A 12,911-nucleotide genomic window follows, 5' to 3' on the forward strand; every position below is an offset into this window, starting at 1 on the left:
CAAGTGGGTCACTGTATAATGGATGGTATTAAATTTGAATTCAATGATAGAATATCATTGAATAAGAAAAACAGCTCAAAAAGAGTCAACTTATTTTCAAAATGTTATCATGTATAGAAAATGCTAATATAAACATTCAGTGAAATTTTCAAATATCTACAGTCATTCGTTTTTTAATAATAATAAAATAAGAATATTGTCACATGAGAAATCGAGCGAATATATAACAAGCGAATGTGAAAATATGAATTTCAAACGCTCATAAAAATTTAATTTGAGTTTCTTGTAGACATTTTTTTTTTTTTGATAAAGGTAGACAATATTATGAGGGATCTTATATTACATTTTCAAATCTTAGATTTAAAAAGAAAAATTTTTGCGAATTCTTAACACAAAATAATTTGCTAATAATCGTGATTTTTACATAGGTATTTTGTCAATTTTTGAATTTTAAATGCTAAAAAAAAAACTGTGACTAAGGATTTTTAATATTTATCAAATGCCATTGTAACAATATAGTAGGAGCCTTGTATTAAATTTTCAAGTATTTTTACTCAACAAATAAAGTTTTATTGACATTCATGGAAAAAAAAACTAATAATATTGGAAACTGAAAATGTCCCTAAATAGTTCAAAACAATTCAAAATATTTTTAAAATTGTATCATGTATAGAAAATGGAAATATAAACAACCAGTGAAAATTTTATGTATCTACAGTCATTTGTTTTAATGTTACAACAAAAACCAAAATCAATTTTCTCAAAAACAGATGTTGTGTAAAAGTTCCCGTTTTTCTTAATTTTTCTTTTGTTTTTCACAGTGCTTTTGATAACTATTGGAAATTTCAAATGTTGAACTCCCGAATGTACCAACTATATTCACTTTCCATCAAACAAGATACTGTTGAAGAAAATTGAAGCAGTTTTACTGCCCCAAACCCTGATGACAGACACAAAAATAAAAAAATTAAAAAACACACATCATTGTAAAATCAATACATTCATCGTTCCACTCAGAATCTAAAAGTGGATGTCGATCTTTTATACAGTAGGTTATAAGTGGGTAAATGTAATGGATTGTGTTAAATTTTAATTCAATGATATAATATCGTTGTATACAAAAAACGATTTTGAGCAGGGACTAATTGTCAGCCTAGGGTATTTTATATAATATTTATATTGTTGTTATTATTAATATATATTATTAATAATCTAAGACCGTGTTATTATTATTATAATGGTCGGTAAGTTGAATTAATATTATTTTTTTACTATCATATTTGTATATAATAGTATAGTTTGACGTTTCAAATACCCGCGAATAATATTTTTTAAATTACAGCACAAAACTAAAATCGTTATCATTCGTTTAAATATAGTTCAAATATGGTTTAAATAAGTTCGTCCAAATTTGAATTTAAAATAATTTTAAACAAAACTTTATTTACCTATATATTTTTTTAGATTTTTTAGATTTCTTGGTTTTAGTAGCAACTACTTACTTGTACCTAACTTTGTTTTTAATTTTTAATTTTTAGCCATAAAAATGGTATATTTTTACATTTGGAACAACTGGAATATAATTTGTAAATTTCCAATTTGTTTTAACTGATATCGTAGCTTGAGTGGGGAGCCTTGCATTACATTTTCAAGCTGCTTGACCCAATAAATACAATTTTATTGACATTTATAGAAAATAAAAACTGGCGCTTTTGAAATGTACTGGGAATTTCAAATTTTAACCTCACAAATGCTCCAACTAGATTTACTTTCCTACCAGAAAAGATACTGAAGTTTAAAATCAAAGTATTTATTCGATTCCCTATTTATCGTGATACAGATCTTTGTAAAATCAATTCATTCACCACTCCGCTCAGAATCTAAAAGAAGTTTGTTTTATATATTATATAATAAAATTACCTCAAATAATTTACCCATAAAATTATTCTCAGAAACGTTAATACTTTTCAAGATAGTGGTTCCTTAATTTTTACATTTAAAACATTTCATTCTGTATTATAATTATAACTATAACTATATTCGTATAGTGTGATACATGTTTTGTATTTTTGTATAATATAATCATATAACCACAATGGCACAATACAACATAGTCAGAAAATGTAAAATGTTCTTACTTAATCATTTAGTACTTAGTACTTTATTTATATGGCTATACATGCAGCCTTCTGCTGTAGGGTAAACGTTTCCCTTATTTCTCATGTTATAAATTTGGATTATAGATTAGTACCTAAGTATAGTTAAGATAAATGGTCCGTGAGATAAATCAAACATCTTTCCTTGTAATCAATAAGTAGGTATTTATTTTTTTTTTTTTTTGGCACAATTTATTTGAAGGATAAATACTTAGTAAGTCTTATTCATCTAGATATTTTATAAAAATTAATTTACCATCATATTTACATCATACAACACTGTATTCGTGTATAGACTACATAATATAGGTAGAACTGGCTAATATAAAAGTTATGACAATATATAATATACGTACTTATAAATTAGTTACAAAATACGTATTTTTCGCGTTATAAATGTGAAAGTCTCGGTATTCGAGTACTCGGTGTGATAAATTAGAGAACTTAAGTAGGTAGGTATCATTGTAATAATTATATTATCGTTGTATATTGATATATATAGTTTTACAAAAATAAAACACAACGAATGAAAATAGATCAAAGTTAAATAACTATATATATATAGGGATAAGTAATTAAAACATTAAAAAAAAAAAACAACAAGAATAAAGTTTGTCTCGGACAAAAATGTAGTAGCACCGACCGCCGTCTTAGCTAGTGAGCCTCCTCCGGAGCGCGAAATACGTTAGAAACCTGAACAGCAAGAGCATGACGACCAACTTGATGATCTCGAAGTATGGATGCTTCCTGTCCACGTTCAAGTAGTAAATTATGATGTTTGGGTCTTTGAAGTGGCAGTAGCCCGTGTCGCAGTGCAACGGTTCCCTGTTCAACCCGAACACGGTGATCACCAGCCCGATAACTCCGCACCGCAAGAAACTGGCTTGCATTACGAACTCCATTATCCACGGCACTTGGTGTGCGAAGTCGAACCCGTAAATGGCCAGTCCCAAAAACGGTGCTATCATCATTGGGCCAACCGCGCTGCCGTTCTGTAACGATTACGTTTTTATATAATTACCTATATTACTAATAATATTAATACTGATGTATAGTTTTCATAATATCCCTTCAATACGGCAATTTGTAAAAAAAATCTTCTAAGCACCTAGTTTTCATTTTAAAAATATTCAATTTTTGTATTTGTTCTTGTCTTACATTGTCTACATGAAAAATTATGAAGTATACGAAAGTCGGTAAGTACTTACAGAAATGGTTTCATTTTAATATATTATTATAGTTTCATAAGATTATGAACTTAATAATTACCTCGATAATTACATATAAGATAGCTTCAAGTTCTATCCTTATATTTTTAGTTATTTCAAAGTCATAACAAAACATCATTTGAAAATCGATTAAGTATCTTTTATATCATTTTTAAAATTTGTACTTTTTTGAATATGTTATAATTTACAAGTTTTAGAGTGGACTGTCCCGATATATAAGTCCAATATAGGAGTGTGCCTTATATAATTCAGTAATCATTATTCTTCAGATGAGGTAGATGTACTTATATAATATATATTATATATACTGTGTTAACAATCACTAGGTACCAATATTTTAGTTATATTATTTTATTGTTTTAAGGGGATCGGTGCCCGGTGGTGATATTTGATTAAGGGGCTTCGCTACTGCTGTCAATTTTAGCTGAAAAGACCTAAAGTATTGGCAAAAATTAAAGTTAGTTAACGTTGTCCGATTTTGATTCTGAAAAAAAATTTGAGCTCACCAGAAAATTGTCTATAGATCCTACGAAGCCCTTTGTAAAAACTAAATTTTATATTATTGTGAATTGTATTTGAAAACTTAATTAATAATTATCAAATAAATTTGAATCATAATTAAAATTAAAATTAATATTAAAAACGGAAAATGTTTCGAACGATCTACAGACATTTTTCTGCTGAATTCAAATATCTTTTTCAGAATCAAAATCAGACTACGTTAACTAACTTTAATTTTGTCAAAACAAATATATGTTTTTGTAAAATTCTTGTAGTGAAATTATATGGTTATCACTTATCGAGTAATTGTAATGTGCATGCGCGTACGAGAGAGGATACCCCCATTTAATTTCACTCACACTAATAATCATTTACAAATTACTAACACATAGATCCCGGATGGCTATAACAAGATTAGAAATTGCCTACACGTTGCCCCTTAAATAATGACCGTAGCGAGGCCCATTAAGGAGTTTAGTATAGGCAATATTTATAGTTCACTCGTGTGTGACTTGCGAGTTGCGATTGTGTGTAGTAAATGATTATTAATTTGTGTACGTGTCCCACACTATACAAGCAACGCCTACGCACGCAGCACGCACAGGCACAAGTCACCACCACAGCGTCGCGTGCGTGAACGATCCAGAACTTGTGTTTTATTTGACTAAAAGTATGTACTTTTTGTCCATCCTACCGATCGTTCTAGTCATGCGATAATACTTTTGAAAACTGATTAGAATTCATCATAATTTCTAATTGAGATTGGTCAGTTCACATTTTAAGATTTCTGGTTTAAATTCCAAATAATCGACGTTTGAAAATTCCGAAATTTCAAAATGTTTAAACTAAATTTATAGTTGTTGGGGAGGAGGGGAGTGAAATTGGGAAAAGTAGACTGACCGATCTGAATTAAACATAATAACGAATTCATATCAGTCTCAAAAATTATTATCGCGATCAGTATGATGGACAAAATATTGGTATGTTTTGGCTAAAATAACTGTCCATCACCAATCCCCTTAACAAATATTACATTATATTTATTGTTTTTTTTTTAATAAAATAATATGTATAATTGGGTTATATTGTCAATTTTGGACGATAATGTTTGAATTGTTTTTTGAAATATTTTTATTTAAATAAAAAAAATTACATTTACTATTCTAACCTACCTATACAGCTATACAGTTAATAAAAAAAAAATCTGTACAATATGAAACATCGGTTATTGTTTAATAAACAGTCGGCGGAATCAATATAAATTAATTACTGGTGGAATTGATATTAAAACGGCGGAATTGATAAAACCCCTATAAGTATAAGTATTTACTAATTGTATAACATCTACATTACAAATTATGATATAGGTACAATAATAATAGGTACCTACATATGACATGTGTTAATATATCTATTATGTAATGTATACCTATGTGTAATCCAGCGTGTCAATGCACACCATATAATCTTGTACAAACTTGGTTGGTATTTTCGGATAATTATTGCTTTAGGTACTTTCTATACTAAAAATTATCGAATTATTTGTTTTCGGTTTATATTTTTTATTTTTAAAATTTATTTATATTAATTCAATTAAAATTCATTAATTCAAATCATAACGAATTATGATATGATTTTTTTCTTTAATAATAATACATACCGTAACGTTGAACACAGCACCCACGAGCAGTCCCATGCCCTCGGAGACGAAACAAACTAGTAGACAAATGATATTGAACATCGAAAACCGCAAGAGTTCGTACGGTAGCCCGGACATGAAATATACCAAAGTTGTATAAATACTGCTAAAAAATATCTAAGAGCGAAAAAAAACAAATATCATATAGTTATAGCCGACTAATAATTAACATGATGACTTGATAGTTAATACACATACATATGACATCCATATATGAAATGTAAAGGACCGTTCAAATAGCGTGCAAATTACCTATTTTAGTGACTTAAAATTTGAATGACCTCGTGAAAGCTTATAGATTTACGTACCACCATACGTATAGTCATTATGAGCGTTATGAAAACTTTTTTTTCTTTATTTAATTACATTATGTTATTATATTATTATACTCACAATGGACGGCACTCTTGACAACTGTAGAGCCAAGAAATACGGCCTCAAGCTATACCATCTGTTGAAGTATTCTTGTTTTAGCAGTTTCACCTCGGACGGAACTACAAAATTATTATAACAATGATAATGGCAAACATTTAAATTCGTTATGTAACATCCATCCATTTATATATATTAGTGGAAGGATGCCATCATTACTTGGTTTTTCCAAAATAACGTAGGTTCTGCAGAAAAATGTTTGCACGATAAAACTACCATCATATTAATGCGAGTTAACTAACATAAGTTAATAACTAATATGTATTCATTATATGATATATGTACGTACATGCGAGCACTTGAACCATCGACTGTGTGAACGTGTGGAAGAGAATATTGCCCATACAAAATTTCATGTGGTTGAAGAACTGTTCGCCGTCGTTAGCCTTTCCATAAAACACAATTCCTACTGCCAGGCCACAGATCAGATGATGGTAAAACTGTATGTTTAACCCGAGCTGTGGTTGTCGAGGTGAAACACAAAAACGATGAATAATTTCATTAAAATAATAATATTTAAATGCACATTTTATGCGTAATTATTATAACATATTATTTAAATATGTAATATGTATTATAATATCACATCAACTGGGACGTAACGAGACGTCATAATATACGCGTGTAACAGGAAGACCTGACAAAAAAAAATTATGCTACTTTTAAAAGTATGACAAAATTGAGAAAACTATATGATTAATAAATAATTTGATAAATAAATTCATATCAAGAAACATTTAAAAAAAGTTATTTTGTTCTAAATTAATGTAATCAAAAAATATGGATATTTAAAAAAATTCTAAAAAATAAACTATTTGACTTAGATAAATGTTTTTACCATTAACATTTTTCTTTTAATCAGATTTACAAATAATAATGAACAAATAATGTGTCTACCTTGTTCCTGTATAGTTGCAAAATCATGCGCTTCCAAAGCGTGCAAAACTGCGACCAACCGGAAGTTGGAAAATCCACACACCACGTGTTGCCGGGTTTCACTACGTCATCTTCGTCGTCGTCGTCGTTGTCCACTTCATCGTCTGCTTTGTACTTTATTGGTGGCAAAGGGAGCAATTTGGTAGTGATCACATTGCCGTTAAGTTCCGGCAAGAGTAATTCGCCAGCTGTATACGACAGGCAAAGAATAATGCAATACGCATTACAAACAAGTAACAACGCAAAAATGATTGGCACTAAAGTCATATTATGTGAGTATACGACTAGGCGGTTAAAGTTGTAATTATTATAAGTTTTATTAAAAAACTTTTCTTAAAGAAACTATTTGTTTTTTTGTCAGATATGGAGAGAGGGGTAATCTCTTAAAAATAAGTATACCGATTTGACAAGAGGGCTAGTACCGGGTACAGGAACATTAGGAACTAGTGATATAGCATTATAGCATACCGTATACGCTTACCGTAAGAAATCAGATAACCTATGAGTTTCATGTGAGTGTCTCATTTTTTTATTAAACATTAAACACATACATAATATTATCATTAAACTGGGATTTTCTTACAGCTGATTAGTATAGAAAAAATCAGAATTTAAACAAATTTCTCTGACACTACGGGGGCACTTGGGGGTGAACATGACCCGCAGTATACGTATAGGTTATTATATACTCGTCACTCACATTTCGTCGTGTCCTCGTTCAAGTAGCAGTTGTTGACGTCCCTCGTCTTGTACAGTGACTGCTTGCCGTTGATCGTGGCCGCAGTCAACTTTTCGATGTTATCCTGTTCCTCGCCGTCGGTCGCTTCGATTATGTAGTCAGCCGGGTTGTACGTCAACGGGCAATGGAGCCCGACGGTAGACAGGAAAGGTACCAGCTGGTCGGTAGAGCCCTGGTACACGCAGTACCCTTGCGACAGCACGTACACATGGTCGAATAACTGGAACATGCTGGCGCTTGGCTGGTGGATGGTGCACACGATGGTGCGTCCCTGATGCGCAAGCCCACGCAACAGTTGCAGGCAGTAGGTGCTGGAAACGTTGTCCAGGCCACTATTTATGCAAAAACAAAGCACGGAAATTCCACGTCAAGTTTTGTGTCACTTAGCTTTTAAGAGGTGACGTGCGATCTAGGTCAGGTGCAGCGTGTTACTTAAATTTAAGTTTTTGAACAAAATCACAAAATCTCGAGCTGCAGATCATTAAAATTGTTTGATCAGGCCATTTATATTAAAACAGTAGTGATTTTACCAACATGGGGAATCAATGTTTTTTTTTGACATGCATACCCCACCCAAACAAAAAAATAATAATTTCTTTCTCTATAAATGCCATAAGCTATAATATGAATTACATAATATCCCTAAAGTTCAGGGAGGCGAAGAGCATGGACCATTTTAAAGATTCACATCTAGCCCATCTGGGTCAGTTTAGATTTGATTAAAAATTCCTTATACAGTACCTACTATGCCACTGGCATTGGATATTCAACCACCACCCCTTGGTTTTTTTTTATTATACGTTTTGCGTATAGATATATAAAACTAATACCGTTTAAAAAATAGTTTTATTTAATATATATAAGTATATATTTTTTTTTATAAAAGTTATAACTTATCCCTTTGAAAATATCTGTGTACCTACGCTACTGAGGTAGATCACTGCACATTGAACCAGCCCCCTACCAATAATAACTGTTTATTTTAGAAACAAAATATAGTTATATAATAACAAATTATTTAAACATTGATAATTATCTTCTATGCTTAAGATTTGAAAACTGGTTGACATCACCATATAGTAGAGGTGGTCAGTGACCACAACGAGGCTCACGAGCCGAATGAGGTTCTTTAGTCAGTTTCGTGAGGCTCTAAGTTATTTCTATAAATAAATAAATGTTCCTACATTTGTTATAAAATAAAAAATGTGTCTTAATTTTATAAAGCAGTTTATAAACATATCATAACAATGTGGCTCTCTTCGAATAAGTTTCATACATTTGTGACTCCAAAAATTAAGATTAGTGGCCACCTCTGCCATGTAGTCACCATAGACAGTGTTTAAGTTCAACATACGTATATGCCACAAATTCCAATGTACCTATACTTATACCTGTGTCCTACCTATATAGTATAATATATATCTACACCATTTTCGCTCAAGTAGTCCGAGATAATTTGTTTTATTTACGTTCATCTATGGCCATTGGCCACGGAAAGATAACACGCAAGTACGCAACAACATTTTGTTACAGTCAATCACAATAATGTGTACCCATACCGTTTTAGACAGACCTTCGTAATAATGTTATTACACGCACTGATAATATTGTTATTGCAAACAGTATATTGACAAATATCCTATATCATATTGTAAAATAAATAACCGTGTCCTATAGAAATATTAACTCACTACAGCACTAAACAGTAACCAGAGAGTAATATATTTTGTATTTTAAGACTAATCAACTTTACCACACGAAAAAAATTAAACGAAATTATTAACGAATATGGAACAAATTAAAAGTGGCATTGACATTATGGACTATGGTACATCTATATAAATGTATTGAAATATCTTGAATAATAATTATAATGAGTAAATAGTGATAATAATGATACATATTAGCTAGTACCTACCTACATAGGTGATACTTGTACAATAATTATTGTATGTATCTACATCGAATCATTAAAATGGATTACAATATAGTCAATACTGCGATGCTCTTCCAAACAAAAACCCAATTAGTTCTTTTAGATAATTTTTTGTGTAGAATGGTATTCTATGTAAGTTTATACCTAGCTACCTTTTTTTTTTTTTTCCGGTTTAGTCGAGAGCCGGAGAAGGAACTGTTGCTCACATTGCTTCTCCTCCGGCCCCCATCGTTTATTGCACATCAAAACAAAATAGTTGTACAACAACTGCGCCCTGAGACGCGCTCCCACGACCTGACAGCCCTTCCTTAGCGATTGCTAACCTTCCTTAGCGATTGCTTTATACCTAGCTACCTAAAAAAATGTAAACATGAAAAAACTGTATGTAGTTAAAAAAAAAAAAAAAAATATGGTGTTTCTGTTAAGAAAACACCAAATTACGCCACATTTTACATACCTAGGTACAGATATGATATTTTTTACTAAATACTTCCGGTTTTTGATTACGTTTTTAATATTACGTTAATACCATGACTAATTCAACGATATATTTTTTTCAGCGATTTGTTGAATAAAAATGTTAGTGTTCTCACATTATATAAATCGAAATAACCTATAACTCTATTCTCATCAAATATAACACATAGGTATACCTATTTGTATTATACATTATGGTAGATGACAAATTTACCTAGGTAGTAGGTACAGAGAAATTAATTTTGGTTAATGGTTTCTTGTTAAACAGTAAGGAAATATCTATCACTAATAATATAATGTAAACAGCTAATTTTAGCACTGCTACACATTATATAATAGGTAAAATTAAAGTACAGGGCAAGGTCATGTAAGTGTAAATATATTTAGTTTTGAATTCTCTCACGGAACGATAATAAGTAATATCATAATGTTGCTCGATTATTTAGCCACTATAATAATGTATTGAAGACATTCATTTAAAATGTATGTTAAATTTCCTACAGCCTACAGGCTCTATACGGATAATAAATCCAACAAACTAACGACTGTTAATAATTTTGAAAGAAAAAACCGTCCTGCAGACCACACTTGGGTACGACATATTTTGTAATCGCAAATTATCAATACGTACCTAGTAGGTTCGTCGAGAAATATTATGGGCGGGTTGTTGATGAGTTCCAGAGCAATAGATAACCGCTTTTTCTGGCCTCCCGACAAGAATTCGGTCCTTGTGTTTTTGCTCTCAGACAGTCCCAAGACGTTTTGAATTTCTGTCACCTATTTAATACTCTCGTTATAATATACATATTATATAATTCATTAATACATTAGATATAATATTATGCACATTGTACATCATAGAAACAAAAATATAACATTCCGTAAAAAGATAATGTTTATTCTACTCAAAATTAGTTCATTTGATTTTTATATTATGTAGTTTTTAAATATACCTAGGTGCCACTAAAACCAAAGGGGATTTACCTACCATAAATTGTACACACCAAACCAGCCAAAAAAAAAAAAAAAAATAGTTAGTCCATGAATAAAATCGATAAGAAATAAGAAAGCAGTATTAATTTAAATTATAATTTATACAATAGATTATTTTGTTTAAATGGAAAAGGGTAATATGCGAGTTTCTATTTTATAACTCATCAGTAAGGTATCAGGTTCTACCAAGAGTAATACATTGAAACGTTAATCGATAATTCAGTAAAAATAATGCATTTTGTTCTTAAGATGTTTTATATACTGTATAGGTAATAGGTATATCAAAAACTACGAGTAGGTATGCTTTAAAATTATTTTTCGTATCGAGAAATATTAATTGTCTATTGAGTAATATATTACTAAATAATAATATAGTAAGTATAAGTAATAATATATTTGTCATATAATAATTCGGTCTCTTAAACAATTAATACTAAAAAATGTATGACGTTTTATTAATTGTATTTTGTTATGCGTATAGGCGAAACTAGTAGCTACGGGTCTGAATGGATAACATACTGATTACTGACTGAATACAATATCAATTTTAATAAAAAACTTATTTTGTAATTATAATTTTTTTCATATTTATCATTCGGCCTGTCCAAATAAAATTGTCTAGTTTCACCTATGGCCTTGTGATAATGCATACTAGTTAGCTGTTAGAGATTGGTATCTGGTCTGTGTGGGGCATACGTTATACACAGTTATATTCCCCAACCCCGTAAAAAAAACTATAAACTATAGTTTCACCAGCGCCTATAGACAATTTGTATTTTTAATTTAATTATTGCATTTGATTATTGTTTTGTACTCACGATCATTTGTTTTTCTTTGGTCAGTGTACCGTTAGATAGTTTAAGTTCCGCTGCGAACATCATCACTTCATTTAAAGTCAACATGGGCTGAATCTTGTCCTCCTGCATTATGTAACATGATAACTTACGAAACAACTTCTCGTCTCTGACTTGACTATTTAACTTCAAAGTCCCGCTTACACCTTTATAACTGAAACGTTACCACATGATTAGTCGATATAAGACAATATTGTTTTGGTTTGTTTTGGTTATCATTATAACAACTAAGAGGTCACTAAAAAGTCTATACCATATTTTCAAGCCTGGGCATAAACGCATTAAAAAGTTAAGTTGAAAGTTAAGTTAATTTTAACTTTTAACTTAACTTTTTAAAATTTAATTTGCATTAACTTAATTTTTAACTCAACTTATTTTAATTGATATAAACTTAATAAATAACGAGTTACTTTTAATCAAATTCAAATTAAGTTGATTTATAAATAATTAAATAATAAATATAATAAAAATAAAAATAATTATTGATATAACATAACCATTTACTAGAATAGGGAATTCATTTCTTGTTCTATTAAACATAATTTTTCAAGAAAAATAACTCAATTAAATACATATAGATATAGCAATAGCCAATTATATTATAACATAATATAATAGGTGTATCGTATATATAAAGATATACCATACCATACTGCAGCATACGGGCATATAGTAATAATAATAATTAATAAATACTAATAACTAATAAGTAATATGATATTATTTAAATATTAAATGATAGTATTTATAATTTTTAATTCTCTCAATACATTCAGTCTACACTAACTGGAGACTTGGTCTGTGTAATATATTTAATACTTATCTGTATTAATAAATTAAAAGATTGCATTTGTTTCGACATTTTCAATTTTGTATGCTGTTCATACTTATTACATAATTCTATTAATTAAGTACCTATGTATAGAAAAGCTATTGGCTATTTCCTGTGTTCAATAATA

General features: G+C 30.0%; 1 protein-coding gene across 1 annotated transcript in view; it reads right to left on the bottom strand.

The window, feature by feature from the left end:
- Positions 1–2,683: 2,683 nt before the first annotated feature.
- Positions 2,684–12,911, bottom strand: part of LOC100162270 (ATP-binding cassette sub-family G member 1) — a 22,515-nt gene continuing 12,287 nt past the window's right edge. Inside the window, exons 3-10 of the mRNA XM_001942479.5 lie at positions 11,917–12,106; positions 10,737–10,882; positions 7,654–8,024; positions 6,915–7,141; positions 6,307–6,475; positions 5,979–6,079; positions 5,547–5,702; positions 2,684–3,148 (exon numbers count right to left, since the gene is read on the bottom strand). Coding sequence (XP_001942514.1) covers positions 2,807–3,148; positions 5,547–5,702; positions 5,979–6,079; positions 6,307–6,475; positions 6,915–7,141; positions 7,654–8,024; positions 10,737–10,882; positions 11,917–12,106 — 1,702 coding nt within the window. The 3' untranslated portion in view covers positions 2,684–2,806. The remainder of the gene's footprint in view (positions 3,149–5,546; positions 5,703–5,978; positions 6,080–6,306; positions 6,476–6,914; positions 7,142–7,653; positions 8,025–10,736; positions 10,883–11,916; positions 12,107–12,911) is intronic.

Source organism: Acyrthosiphon pisum, chromosome A2 (assembly GCF_005508785.2).
Source record: "Acyrthosiphon pisum isolate AL4f chromosome A2, pea_aphid_22Mar2018_4r6ur, whole genome shotgun sequence".
Taxonomy (NCBI): Eukaryota; Metazoa; Arthropoda; class Insecta; order Hemiptera; family Aphididae; genus Acyrthosiphon; species Acyrthosiphon pisum.